Consider the following 15,776-nt stretch of genomic DNA (forward strand, 5'->3'; position numbering starts at 1 on the left):
GGTCACCCGTGGGCCTTTCCCAATTCTCATTTCTTATCTTAAAGATTTTGTATCTTAAAGAGGCATCTGTCAGAATGAGGTGCACAAAAAATGAGACGTGTTCTACAGATAATTCTACTGTACCCTCTGGCTGAGGACTCGCCTTAGTACTGTGGTCTAGAATACATAAACTTAGGAGTTAATATATTCAAACTGAAATCCTTTCTCAGTTACTTACTGACCATTACACCTACGGCAGCAAACTATTAACATTCTATAAACTTAGTACCATGATTGTCTTGCACATAATTAAGCCTTAATTATTACTTAATTATCAACAAACCTTAGTTATTACTTACTGAATCCCTGTCTGATGGCTTACTTGAATTTCCTGAATGCAGTGAAGAGCAGCCTATTCCAGTGCAGCTGGTTCAATACCTAGAACAATGAGCCCAAATCTGCTTCTCTGAACCTATCTCCATTAGTCTATTCTCACAAGTCTGACTTGCAAAGCAAAACAAGTTCACTTCCTGTTTGACAGAAGAACTTATTAATCCATTCCTAATTGCATTATGAGAATTTAAACATTAGCCATACCACTTAAAAAAGAAAAAGCCATCTTTTTCCAATGATTAAACTACTAAAGAATAGATACAAAAAGGTTTGCTTTTCAATAGAACTAGCTTTATTTATTTATTTATCTATTTATTTATTTATTTATTTATTAAACAAAAGAAATGGTCTAAAAGCAAATGCAGATATGTACCAAGGAATGGACATGACCTGGTACTTACAAAGGAGCTGCTGTGTCATAATGGAAACAGTGTATTAGGAGAAAAATAGTGTTGCAGGTACCGTTTGGTTGAATAATCTGGAGATGCAAGTTAACTGAAAGAAGGTGCTCTGCCAAGCAATCAGCACGGGGAAAAAAAAAAAAAGAGCCACCAGAGGTTGCTTCCAGAGAACTATGTAGTGGCAGCATGAGAACTGGCATCAACTCACAGTCTTCTCATTTTCCCCGTTTTCTATAATTTTCCTCTTCTTTTCATCTGTTTTTTTCTTGAAGATGTTATTTCGGTAAAACTGAAGTTCTTTGATGCTTTCACTAATGTCATCAAGCGCCCTACAAGCAAACACACCATACTGAATGGAACGTCCAAAACCAGAGGAGGTGGAAATCATTTAAAAAGCATAACCTTTTATAAATAACTTAGGAAGAATGGGTACTACGGTAAATGCCACCAACTGGCAGCATCAAAAAGTGAAACATTTCAGTAAAGCAATTTTCTTTACATGTTTTTGTTTTTTACAAAACTTTTGCCAAAAAAAAAATTTGTAAAATATAAAAGATTAAAATTTCCCAAACTGTTCCATAAGATGATGATGTGTTCCACAAGGGGGAAAAATTCCAAGGTCAAATAAGTTTAGGAAAACTAGATTAAACATTTTTTCCTGAAGTTCTTTGCAAAGTATTTAATATACTAATGAGTATTATGAATTCCCAAGAGGGGGCTGTACTATAAATATATACAGTATTTCTAAAACTTAATCGACCACATTTGTGGAATACTTATTAACAGCTCATGAAACATAGTTTAGGAAACACTGCATAATACTTAATGATGTCCCTGAACAAAATACACTGACATACTCGAACGTAACTCATGACTCATCATAATAACTATCAATTATCAGACAGTACCTAACCATACAAGAGGATCTACCTCCTCTCTTGTGGTGATTTGTTCTATAATCAGTGGCAGCCTGCCTCCATCTAAGAGCCTTTCTTCTCTTCCAACATGCTGTTTCTCATATGTTGTAGTCTGAGAAATCAGGTAACCAAGATTATTAGAACAGTGTGCAAGTAAATCAATAAGCTCTGAACGATTGGCCAAGGGCTTCTTCTAGAGAATACACTGCACAAAATTCAGTGCAAGAGTTTTATGAGTTATTTCTGTGGCGAAGACAACATGCTTTCTTCCCAGGCAGAGAACTCAAGCTGACAAAATTACAACCTCTGCCTAAGTAAAGGTACACAACCTCTTATCTACAATATTGAAATCTAAAACAGACCTGAAAACAGACCTGAAAACCTGAAGTACTTTCATGACCCATTGTGTGGTAAAATCTGAGCAATCTTGATGTGAGGCTATTTATAGTCACTAGTTATGCCAGTTGGTGTGACTATCAATATGTTTCATTGTAGAAATATCTCTGTTTTATTATGAACTGCCTCCTAAAATCTTATTAGGAATGTTACATAATAATAAACAATACATGTTTACTATTACCCTTCTATAATAACACCCTAAAAATTCTGAACTCCAAAACATACCAAACCCCAATTGTTTCAGATAAAGTATTCTAGGCCTGTAACATGTCTCTCCTGAAAGAATTCAAAATCAAAAAGAAAAGTAAAAGAACCAGCACAGGACACTTGATACACAAGATCTTTAAATTCCTTGCGTATTTGTGTCTAAGGCTACAGACATAAAAGAAACAATCTGAAAAACTAAAAAAGTGTCAAAGTAGGACAACTGTATCATACAACTGTACACAAAGTATTCTAATTTTAAATGGCTACAAGTCCATATCCTCTATGGGAAGAAAGCTAATACTGCTCATTACTAGAAAGATTATAGACTGTTTCATCATACCTATAAACCAAGTTATCTAAGAGTTTTAAACCTGCAATAAAGACTCTATGACCCTCTTCAAAATGGATTACTGGAATCCTGACCAGAATTCCTGATAATCTTAGTAAAAGAATGTTATCTTTATGCTAGTTGACCTTTATCTTTCCCCCAAGGAAAGAGTGGAAAAAGGACATTTAAAGCAGTCAGGAACTTGGGGGTTGTTTGTGTCAGATTGGCAAGCGCTTGGTAGGACCCAAACTTACCTGTGAGAAGCAGCCTTCTTTGGTGCAAATTCATATTCTTCTGGATACCAGCGTCTATACACAGCAGAAATGGAACTCTCAAAGGAAGCTGTCTCAATTACACTGAATAATTACCTCCTTCAAGTAATACATTAACATTGGAAAAGGCATTTGGGTTGTGATTCTCAAGCTGCCTGTTTGCCAGGAGACTCTTTTCCAACTTGTCCTCTCTTTATACATTCTCTTTGAGCAAGCTCATCAATGACTAACTCCGGCCTAGCCCTTTTTAGAGTTTCTGTCATGGATATCCAATGACCTGCTAGACCTCCCCACCTAAAAATCTACCAGGTACTTCTAATTCAAGATATACGAAAAGGAAAACCACACCCATCATTCTCAGCACCTCCCCTCCCCCATGCACCAAATCTACTCTTCCTCTTAGTTTCCCCTTTTTCTTTGAACAGTCCCATTATCCACCTAAGCTGTCCACACTAGAAACATATGAATCACTTTATACCTCTTCCTTTTCCTCATTTCCTTATTCAAGTACAGTGTTTGCCAAATGACCCTCTCAAATATTTATTTTCATGCCCCTCACCACCACCCCACTGCCATTTCTCCAGCTCATTCTTCTCTCTCCAAGATGATGCAAGGTCTCCTTTCTTATCTCCCTACCTCTTTTCTTGCCACCCTCTAATCAGAATGATCTAATCATATCACTCACTCTTCTATTTACACTTTCTCAGAGGAACCCCCATCCCTCATGAGATAAAACTGAACTTCATTAGTGTAGTACACAAGCCATCCATACTTTAACCTTGCCTCCCACCTTTGCCAACCTCGTGCTTTGCACTCCAGCATTAATGAATGGTTTGTGATTCCTTGAACACATTTTGCCTTAGCTTCCTGCTCCCTCACATCCTCAGACCTTTGACCGCTCTCTGGAATGCTCTCTCAAATGCCTGGAAAACTTCTACTCTTCTTCAAATCTCAATTTAAAAGCTATTTCCCATGTAAAGGTTTCCCTGACTTCTCATATCTCCTGCTCCAGCAGTTAGGTGCTGCTTCCCTTGTGCCCACAATACTCTACAGGCACAGTTCCATAACAGGAGTCATCACAGGATACATTTTTAGGATGTGTTTTTACACATCAACCCACTAGATTCCAAGCTACTTATGGGTTTTTTATCTATATGTGCCAAGCAGATAGGCCAATGCCTGGCACGGAATAGGCTCAATAAATTTTACAAATTAAGAAAATTTGTATGAAAGATTTTTCACATTGTTTTTCCCAATTTTCACCAGTCCAGGATAAATTAAGGTCCTGTACAAGCGAGAATGGGATAAGGAAGCTTTAAACCCACTTGGCACCCTCATTTCTATTCAATTACTTTCCACAAATTCTCAATTAAAACATGTTAAATGAGGCAATTTAATGGATCCTAAATATAGCCCTTACCTGCACAGTTCTTTAACAGTGCTCACATCAATTATTCTATAATGAAGATGTTTCATGAACTGGGGCATGTATTTGTCAAGAAACTTCTTATCTGCATGAACTGAATTTCCTAGAAAGACACGAAGCATACTGCATCTCTGTATTTCTAGTAGTATACAACAGGATATCAAAATTCATAAATTGTAGTTGAAATGGAGATGATTTTTTAAAACTCAAACAATTCCTAAAAGCACCTCTAAATTTCTATGTGGGTTTGAACGCAGCTGAATAGCTCACAAGTACAGATTACCAAGTATTTAATCAGTCTAGCTCATAACAAATGTGTTTATGGCCTCTGATGAACAAAAGGTACATCTATCATTCCACATGCTTAAAACAATGCACAAATCTCTGTTACTTGTTGAGACTATACCAGAGCCACAAACTTTCTCCCAGTGTCACAAAATCCACACCACTAACACTAAAAATTTAACTGAATCACATAAGTAGATAAACTTTTATTTACATTCCAAATTCTTTAACAAATCACATCCATACTCATGTTTCCATACAGTAATTTATATTAAAAACACTAAATTTTAAATGAGAACTTTAAAATAGACATCAGCCACATTGGCTGGGGGAAACATTTATACAATACATGCTATAGTATTTAATGCCAAAATTTTTTTTATGAATGTTTATGGAATATGTTAGTTACCACATCGATTTACACATACAAATACACCTTCAGAGAACATTAACTTCCCTCTGACAATGTCAGCCCTTTAAAAATCCTGGTAGAATTGGCCTGGTCTAAGTCAATGTCAATGGGGAAAAAAAAAATAGGTGGACAGTTTTAGATTAAAAGACATAATAACAAAATGAAATGCACGAGACTTGATTGAATCCTGGTTCAAAAACAATTAGACAATTTGGGGAACTTTGAATGTGAACTAGCTATCACATGATATTGAATGATTTTTTAATTATCTTCGATGCAACAATAATACTGTTACATAAGAAAATATCCTTATTCTTAGGAGATGCTTGATGAAGTATTTAGGAATAAAGTGTCATGATGCCTGCAATTTACTTTCAAATGTCCAAGAAAAAATGGGAAAAACAAACATGGCACAAGGTTAACAACTATTAAAATCAACTTTTCTGTGCATTTGAAATTTTTCCATAATAAAAATATGGGGGAAAATTTCATTGAGTTACTCTTGTGTTTCCCAGATCTCACATCAGGTTTCAGGGTATTTTCACAATATTCATGTTATAAACTATACAAAGAAACTTGAACACAAAATTAAGATGTATAACCCAAAGCAGGGTAAGTGGAAGACATGGATGGTCTTGGCTGGTCTTTTGGCTGGAATTGCAGTCTCATGAACCACTACAATGGAAGACTATCTACAAGATATACATAGGACTGGATTTTACCTGCAAGTGGACAGAGCCCCGGAGGAGTCTGCTGTCGTACAAAGGACAGAAATTCATACTCTGCCTGCTGCAATGTAATTGTACTCTCCTTCACTGCCTTGGTAAGACCAGACTGCAAGAGAGAATCCCCAGCCCCCCACCAGAAACACATGAAGTCAGTTTTCAAAGGCATCCAGAAATGAAACTTCACTTCTAAAATGGGCAAATATAACCAGAGATGGACCATTGTTAGAGCTCAAGTTCAAACTGAAATTGTCATCTTTGCACCAATTTTTTCTTAAAGAATCCAAGCCAAATAAGATATGTTCCTGCTTGTTAATAGCATTTCCACACAGTCAAAAAAGATGGTGCTCAAAGTCCAAGGATATAACCTTTGGGAAGAAACAACTATTAACGGTAGAGCAGCATTCCCCCTTCTCTGAAAGTTGATGTCTAACCTTATCCAAAAGACTGACTTGAGTAATACTTGACAATCCACAATGCGTTCGCGACAGACTGAATGTAGGAGAGAAAAAAACAGGACATTCAGGAGAAGATGATCTCGAGAGGTCCCAAAGATGAAAAGTAAACAAGCAAGCAGTTTCCCAGGCTTGTCAAGCAATCTTCCTCTAACCCTTTTTTAAATACCATCCAACAATGGTATAGGATTCAGATGTGGGAGCAACAAGCTTGTTACTGATCCCCATAGCAGCAATCCTGTTATTTGGTAATGTTACCTTCCCATGATGCTCCTTACACCAATCTGACATGCTGTCCAGCAACTCATCTGGCTGTTTTATAATCAGGTTAGGACCCTGTGGAGGGGAAAAGCCATTAGTCACCAAGAATCAAGAGGAATAACCCTGCCTTCAGAGGTAAAGTTTAAGCTGCTTTATGGACTACATATACATATCCAAGAAAGTAGAAGGATACTTTGTTAACTCTAAAAGTGGTCATTGTTCACTCCAGCACTGTTTATGATGATGAAATAGAACATACACACACAAGTAAAAACCAAAATGTCTATTAATGGAGGACACAGATATCTGTCAAGGGTCAGTAAACTATGGCCCTAGCCCTCAGCTCATTTTTTATAGACAGAAAGCTAAGAATGATTTTTACATTTGTAAAGGATTGTAAGAAAAAAACAAAAGAAGAACATATGATGAGAGGTATATCGCACTCAAAGCCTAAACTATCTGGCCCTTTCCATAAAGTCTGCCAACCCTGATTATGAGTTCATTTTGAAAAGTGTACATATTATCAAGTGAAAAACAAACTGCAAAACAGTATATACATGCATATGATTTCATTTACACTTGTTTAAAAAATGCACACATTTATATATATATATATATATGCAAAGTATCAAGAAAATGTACAACCTTTGGGGAGTACGATGGGGCAGGAGAACAGGCTAAAACACCAGTAAGTGATAGATACCTCAATTACCCTGATTTGATTAAAACACATTGTATGCCATACCAAAATATCACATGTACCCTATTAAAAAAAACCAATAGTTTACTATATATATACCTGGGATAAAATTATACTGTTTAACAGTATTTTTATATTTTAAAAAAACACATTTTTTATAAGAGGCAATTAATAACAACTAAAAAAAAACAAAAAAGTGGCCCTCAAATTCTCAGCTCCGGGCCGGGCGCGGTGGCTCAGGCTTGTAATCCTAGCACTCTGGGAGGCCGAGGCGGGTGGATCCTTTCAGCTCAGGAGTTCGAGACCAGCCTGAGCAAGAGCGAGACCCTGTCTCTACTAAAAAAATAGAAAGAAATTATATGGATAGCTAAAAATATATACAGAAAAATTAGCCGGGCATGGTGGCACATGGCTGTAGTCCCAGCTACTCGGGAGGCTGAGGCAGGAGGATTGACTGAGCCCAGGAGTTTGAGGTTGCTGTGAGCTAGGCTGACACCACGGCACTCTAGCCTGGGCAACGGAGCAAGACTCTGTTTCAAAAAAAAAAAATGGAAAAAAAAATTCTCAGCTCCATTGCACAGAACATTCAAATACTGTGAATCTTTCAGATAAAGTCCCAGTAATAAACAGTAGGCTGATACAAGTCACTGATACAAGTCACTTTAGTTTCTCTGTATCACTGATACAAGTCACTTTAGTTTCTCCTTCTGTAAGATGGTGATAATAATAATAAACTGTCCCCCTTCCCTCACAGGAATGTTAACAGGATAAAAAAATTATAGATATGAAAGTTCTTTGAACTCTCTGGAACAAACTCTATAAATCCAAGGTATTATTACAACTAAGGTGGTAAAAATAGCTTGCATCATTGAAAGGAATGGCTAGAATTTGACTAAAATATGCCTGACATCCCACAACTAAAAAGGAGGTTCAGCCAAAGATAACTGGTGTTGGCAATCTCTGCAGATAAACAAAAAATGTGTTCTGATAACATATTAAAAAAAAAAAAAACTCCTATTGTAAAAAAATAAAAATAAATTTAAAAAAGTCTAACGATGGGAAAAAAGCAAACTCCTATAAATCTAACGTTATATAACCTACTTTAGATTCCAGTTTGGCAAACCAAGGGACTATACCTACAGAAAAATTTTCAGAGTAGGATGCTTATTCTTCTATCAGGATAAAACATTTCCTCATACTCTTATACAAAAATAAAACATATTTACCACAGAACTGACAGCCCTTAAGCATTTTTTTTTTTTTAACATCTTTACCCTCATCTGACTTAGTCTATTTACAAATGCTGCACTCATCTGCAGCTGTGTGAATACATACCCAAATTTCCTCCAGGGTACATATCAACCTACTGATCCATTAAACTGTCAGTATTTCACATTATATCAACAGTCCAAAAGAAAAACTCTTCTTCAGCCAAGGGTAAGTAGGGCTGGTAAGATAAAGACACTTCTCTTCACTATTCATCTCCAGTAAATTCCAAGTAACAGAAAAAACAACCAAACCTAAAACTCAGCGCTTTTATAAAGTCTAAAAAAAAGTTTTTATGATGACAAATACAAAGTCTCAGAATTCTCCTCCAGCTGATGTGTCAGAAAGATAAGCCTAGCTCTCCACAAATGCAGCAACTCATCTATAAATACCTTCTCACCTCTTTTACGTACGTATTAAAATAAATGGAAGTCTTAACTGTAGATTTAGGAAATTTATCCCAGTGCCAGTAACACATCAGTCCTACCCTCTGGGAACTTAATGTAACAAGACTTTCTTTTCCACAAACATCCCTACTTTGTTTCTATTCTAGAGTTTCTTAATCTCTGAATACTACTGACAATATAAAACAGAATTATTCAAGGTCAGGGATTTCACCCCCTACCAATCTGATAGTGTCACATACTTATTAAATGCTTCATGAGCGGCTGAAATGCAACAGGTGTGTTTTATTTGTTTTGCTAAATGTTTCAGTTAAGAGTAGCATGTAAAAACCTTAACCATGCCCAATCTGTCAATAAGAGAACACTTTATGGATGCATATCAACCGAAATTATAAAATTTTAATATAGATGTAGAAGAATCACGTGCCCTAGCTGAAAAGGCACAATTGTATATATGCAGTCAAGCTGAAGCCAAAGTTATGACATAAAGAGGTAAACTTCAGCATGAGTCACCAAATCTGATGGGACAACAGTTAGCTGTCCTAATGGTTAGGAGCACTTTGGCTGAGATTGCCTTAGTTAAACTACATTAGCCAGGTGGCCTTGGGCAAATTACCCAACATCTCTATGCTCAAATGTCCTCATCTATAACATAAGCATTATCACAGTACCTAACTTATAGTTGTTGTGAGGATAAAGAACAAAAACATGTAAAGCACTCAGAACTGTACCAGACACACAGTAAGCTCTCAGTAAATGACGGAGTTTATGATTTTGTAAATTTCTGGCATGGTTAATTGAAAAATTAATTAGGCTGTGAGATATATTACTTTGGTTCTAGTACCAACCGAACCCAACCGTGACCTAGAACATTACTTTGGACCTTAATCTACATATATAGACTTCATACACAGACTTCAGTTTTCTTATTTTTTAAACAAAGGTACTGGAAAAAAATGACTTTTAGATTTCCAATGCCCTCTAAACAGTATAACTGTATTACATGGCATCACCTACTTCAGCCAAAATGTTGAGATCAGAGTCAGTTATTAGACAGGCCATCTCAATAATCTGGTCCTTCTCAATGTCCAATCCTGTCATCTGCAATAAAGATAAATATATAACACACACAAAACCATCTTTCTGGCCTATTTCACCCAAGTTTATTTAACAGGAATTCCCTCAAGCATATTCAGTTTATATCCCATAGCCAAAATAGAAGAGACAATAATGCTCCTTGGGCAACTACTCAAAGTATTAATACTAAACTTGAGTCCTCATTTATTCAACAAATATTTACCAAGAGCCTGCTATTTGTCAAGCACTGTGAGTCTCCTCTGGGACAGATGCGAAGTCAGTAAAATTGAGTGCTGACAGCACTCAATTGTGGAAGTTACATATCGAACAACACTGTATTATCTCTAGAGAGTTTACAAAGTTTTCATATTAATGACACCACTTGATCTTCATCAGAATCTAATGGAGAAAGTACTGCTATTATTTTCATTTCATATAGGACAAAACAGAGGCTCGAGGGAAGGGGAGCCCTCGGTTTTAGAATGGAAAACCCGAAGAGATCAAAACTGGGTTCTGGTCCCAACTCAGACCCTCACTAACAGCACGACCTTGAATGAGTTGAACCCTCCTTTGGGCAGCAATTTTGTCACTTATGGAATGAGGAGTAAGGCTGAGTCATCTCTGGAGTCCCATATAACCCTAACAATCTAGGGCTCTTTAAGGTTTTGTGGGGGAGGAGGGGAGCAGAGCCGCTGTCCCCACCCCCACCACTGTGACCCTAAGCCCCGAGACAGCAGAGCGTTAGCGAAGTCCACACCTGGGCAGAGGAGGTAGGCAGGAGAGGGAGCCACAAGGATGACTCCTTCCTTTTGAAGAGAAACCCCACAGCCCAGGACGGTCCCCAACACCCGAAGAACTCCTGCCTCCGGACTCGCCCAGCGCCGCCGACTGCCGGGCCGCGCTCACCTGCCACACCTGAGACCCAGACCCCTACAGCTGTCCCAGGCCAGGCTCTGCTACTCGGTGCCACGCGCGAAACTTCACTCTCCTTCCCTCACCCCTCGCCGACCTCACTCACCTCCAGGTCCACCCAGACCATCCGCTGAGCCATGCTCTCCCCTGCCGCCATGGCTGCGCCACCTTCGCGGACACCTCGCGCCCGGAACTGCCCGCGACTCCCACCTACACCTCGCAACAGCCTGCAGCTCAGGGAGCCGCCTAGCATCACCCGGCACGAGCGGCCACGGCCCCAGGCTCGCAGCCGGCTCTGGCGCAGGCGCGATAGTCGCTAAACGTCGCAAACCCGCGGGGAGGTGCAGCGGCGGAAACCACAAGTCCCAGCATCCAGTGCGGCGGCTCGCCCTGAGCAGCCCGGCTTGGCTGCCGAATGGGATGATGGGACTTGGAGTCTCACCTGCTGTTGCCACCGGATCCCCACCCCCGCCACGTGTTTTTCGGATGTTACTGGACGCGCATGTTTTTCACAGCTAAGTTAGTTTGCTTCCAGGAGTTACTTCCTGAGTTTCAGTTAGTTGTGAGCTGCGCAATGGGAAAAGAATTCTTATTCTGGTTGGTCGAAGAAAATGTGATTATCTATTTATGATTATTTTTTTTCAAATATATCGTTCCCTTTTTACTTCTTTTTTCTCTTTTTTACTTACCTGCCCTTCTCTTCCACACACCAGATATTTTTCTCATTTAGTTGGTACCGAAAGGCAAGGTACTTTTTTCGGGCCAGAAACCATTTCCAGTGTCATCAGATCATTTAGAAATCTTTAAAGGAGATATCTGAAAGATCACTTAGCACGTATTAGGTGTCCAAAATTGGTTACTTTCCTTCATTTGGCAAAGGGTTATCCCTTATTTCTTATGGAACGTGGTCTGTGTTTCAGTTCAGCTATTAGGTGTCAGTGGTCATAATTTTCTACTCTAGCCTTAAAAGTTCTCAAAGTTAAATCTCATCATGGTATAACAGATATGTGGAGCAAACTAAATTAAAATGAACTAAAACAGCTCTGTCTACTCTGTCGTCTGCTTTGGTTTTGATCAAAGTATCTTTTGACTAGGAGTGGTGGTTCATGCCTGTAATCCCAGCACTTTGAGAGACCAAGGCAGGAGGATGGCTGAGGCCAGGAATTCCAGACCAGCCTAGACAATATAGCAAGACCCTGCCTCTACTAAAAATAAATAAGTAAATAAAATAAAAATTAGCCCTGCGGGGTGGCAGGTGCCTGTAGTGTTGGCTGCTCAGGGGCTGAGGGAGTGCGGGGGTTACGGGTGAGGATCACTTGAGCCCAGGAGTTCCGTTCCTGGTTATGGTGAACTATGATGGCTCCACTGCACTCCCGCCTGGTTGACAGAGCTAGACTCTGTCTCTTAAAAAAAAAAAAAAAACAACTTTATTTTCTTCCAATGACAGGTATAGTTTCCATCATTTCCAGGAGTGGAGGTGGCCACCACCAACCAGACCGCGGGCTCGGGAGTGTCAGCTTTCCTGAGTCTCTTAAATCTTGGCTATTCAGTAGCACATTTGTGTGCAGAGTGCAACTTTGTCACAAATGTTGATCTCAGCCTTCTCGATATATTTTGCTGAAAGCTATATTGCCACTAATTACAGAGCTTGTAGTCCCTTGCTTAGTAATTCCTACCTGATGAGCTGGTTTTGTGGGAGAGAAAATTTGTTGCCTTATCAGAGCTTTAAGGCCAGTGTAGTGTACTGCATTTCATCTTTTACTTCCTTGGTGTACCCAACCCACCACCTTGCTTGGGCCCTGAGAAACTCTCCTTGAAGGTTCATCAAAATGTGTTAAAGATTTTTATTATGCGCAATGTGTATATAATGTAACTGCATTGCCTGATGAGTCACATTGTTTTGCTATAGCTTTTTACTCGGTTGTAGCCTACTCTATAAGAGATGATCTGCAGGCCAGGCGCGGTGGCTCACACCTGTAATCCTAGCACTCTGAGAAGCCAAGGAGGCGGATTGTTTGAGCTTAGGAGTTCGAGACCAGCCTGAGCAAGAGCGAGACCCTGTCTCTACTAAAAAGAGAAATTATATGGACAACTAAAAATATATATAGAAAAATTAGCTGGGCCTGGTGGTGCATGCCTGTAGTCCCAGCTACTCGGGAGGCTGAGGCAGTAGGATTGTTTGAGCCCAGGAGTTTGAGGTTGCTGTGAGCTCAGCTGATGCCATGGCACTCTAGCCCGGGCAACAGAGCGAGACTCTGTCTCAAAAAAAAAAAAGAAAAGAAATGATCTGCATTTCTTCTTTAGTTTTTTCTTAGTTTTAAATTTGATTCATAGGAAGTAGAAGCAGTTAAAGTATAGAAACTTTTATCAATGGGCTTTTTAGTATCCTACATTCTCAAAGAACACCTTTTGTTTTCAACTTTACTACTGGAACATTGACTAGTTTTATTACAAATTACAACTTCAACGATAGTGTTTATATTTAAGAACTTATATCCTGAAAATTTATGATCATAATTTTTAAATCATGGGTAATTAAAATTATGTCTGGACATTTTGGAAACCAATTTTTATTCGAATATAGTGATGTACTTTCCTTGTAACAATAAACACAACTTATAGGTAAATAATGTTATAATGTAAGGTGATTTACACTTTGTTTTGTGTATAATATCATTGCACTGATAATATTAAAGATTAATGTCCCAAATAACAGTAATATATGCATTAAATTCACAAATCCAAACCATGTATATAAGAGAGAGGACAGACACAAAAGTATGGGGCCCCAGAATCTGAAAGCAGCCTGGTCCCACAATGGACTCAATCATTCTGTCCCTTTTCCTTTCTTAACAGGATTTATTTCAAAGCCACATTACTCTGTTCAGAAACTTTGCTTTTTCAATTTTGTTGTGAATCTATAAAAACTACTTTTGTTAATTAACATCAAAGACATAGTACCAAGAAATCTTGTTCTCTAAAATTATAGAATATGAGAAACTTTGCTGTTTGAAGTCATTTCAGTGAAAATGGAACATCTCTTGCTTAAAGAAGCTGAGTTTGTGGGTCACTTTGACACAGAAAAGCAGCTTCAATTTCCAACCCAGATGCAGAGATTCAGATAAAGGATTTTCAGACACATTACACATTTATCCTAACTTTGTGGTTTTCAAGAAAACAGGCTTCTGAGTCTGCTTCTCAGCACTGCTGGTAATCAAACTGCGATGTTTCTAACAGAATCTAAGACAATGTTTCTATATCTTTTTTTTTTTTAATCTTTCCCTCCACAAATAATAAGACAATGTTTCTAATAGGACATGGCCAAAGACACAAAAACTCTCCCCTTTTTGAGAGATCACTATTGTTTTTTTTAAATATTTTTTATTTTTTTAATTGTGGTAAAATATACATAATATAAAATCAACTTCTCCAGCCCAGCTTTGTCCCTCCCACATCCTGAACAAAGATGGCTGTGGTAATCAATCCAGAACTGATCCCCACTCCCCTGGTTCCTCTTTAGAATCATCCCAAATATCGTATTTTAAAAAGTCCTTCCCTACTGTCTCTTAGGAGAGGCCCCTGGTTCCTCTGTTGTTACAGCAAGTTAATAAACCTAACATTGTTACAGTTATGTTCCTTGGGAGATTTATCTGATATACTTTGTTGCCATTTTATTAAACTAGACTTTAATTTACAGAATACATTTATTTTTGCACTTTTATAGGACTGGCATAGAGTCATATAGTAATGGCAGTGGTACTAGTTAATAGTCACGAAAGTAAAGAGACTATCTCATACCTGTAAACTGTCCTACAGTTTATAAAGCATGTTTAAATAGGCAATAGGTACCCAATGAATACTTACTGGTTGATAATATCTCTTCTCTTCCTGTTTTGTGGAACTTCATCTTGACAAATGATATCAAGGTATATTGCTGGTAACTGATAACTGCTGTTTACTTCCCTCTAGTGGTCTGCGGAGGATAAAGGATGATAAATCTTTTGTCTTTGCCCTCTGTGACTATAAAAATGCAGGGTAAAAATAGCAGGCAAAATTGTAATCTCTATAATGCACTTTGTACAAAATGGGCACTGTAAAGGTTTTTATGAAATTTGAATTGCATTTTATTTCAGTTCAGTTCAACAAACACTGAGTACTTACGGTATATGAAACACTATGCTAGACTACAGAAATAAAAGTACATTTATTACACTGGTATTTATTATACTTGACACTACAGGTATTTAAAAATTTAAGATTTTGGAGTTGTTTCTTTTACAGATAAGGAAACAGCTTTAATTTTCCCATCTGTAAAATGGATTGTATGATGAGTAAATAAAAACATATAGAACACTGAACATATAGTACGTGCTCATTTGATTTACTTCTGTAAGCAAATCAGGAGGTACAAAACAATATAAAGGAGATTTGTACCAATACCCTAAAGAAGCATAGAGTGCTGTAGGAATATAAGGAAAGGGAATTCATTTTGACTGAAGAGATACAGGAGGATGAAATTGAGTTAGATCCTGAAAGGAAAACTTTGACAACAAATATTGTGGGTAACAATATCCCAGACAAACAGAATGCCTTGGACAGAAGCAACTAGGATGATTATGTCTTTAAGTATTAATAAAAGAGAATCCCAATGGAAATAACATGTTGCAGGAAGAACAGGTAAGAGTTGATGACTTCAGTTTTGGAAAGGCTGAAATTGTGCTGGAAAACCCTCTGCTTGGAGGCAGCTAACACAGGGGGACATCTGTGTGGAGATATCCAGCAGGTAGCTGGAAAGAGGGCAGGGATAGAGACTTGAGCTTAGATGTCATCTACATAGAGAAGAAAGATAGCTGAAACTATAGGAGTGAAAATGATTACAAGTTGTCTAAAAAGTACAGCTACAGGCCCATCCCCACCTTGAGAATTTTATTTTTTGCAGACTTTTAAACCTAATCAG

The 15,776-nt window shown here is 38.1% G+C and overlaps 1 protein-coding gene across 2 annotated transcripts; it reads right to left on the reverse strand.

Annotated features, from left to right (window-relative positions):
- Window positions 1–641: 641 nt before the first annotated feature.
- Window positions 642–11,211, reverse strand: REXO2 (RNA exonuclease 2). 2 transcript variants are annotated; one of them, XM_045556521.1, is made up of 7 exons: window positions 10,926–11,211; window positions 9,848–9,931; window positions 6,458–6,535; window positions 5,742–5,853; window positions 4,317–4,425; window positions 2,879–2,932; window positions 642–1,102 (listed from the first exon to the last, which is right to left on the reverse strand). In XM_045556521.1, exons 1-7 carry the CDS (start codon window positions 11,070–11,072, stop codon window positions 973–975), a joined length of 714 nt encoding a protein of 237 aa, XP_045412477.1. In that variant the 5' UTR covers window positions 11,073–11,211; the 3' UTR covers window positions 642–972. The 2 variants fall into 2 exon arrangements, with proteins under 2 accessions (XP_045412477.1, XP_045412478.1); XM_045556522.1 differs by lacking the exon at window positions 9,848–9,931 and having other exon boundaries at window positions 10,926–11,156.
- Between the last annotated feature and the right edge of the window lie 4,565 nt (window positions 11,212–15,776).

This window comes from Lemur catta, chromosome 7 (assembly GCF_020740605.2).
Source record: "Lemur catta isolate mLemCat1 chromosome 7, mLemCat1.pri, whole genome shotgun sequence".
NCBI classification, from domain to species: Eukaryota; Metazoa; Chordata; class Mammalia; order Primates; family Lemuridae; genus Lemur; species Lemur catta.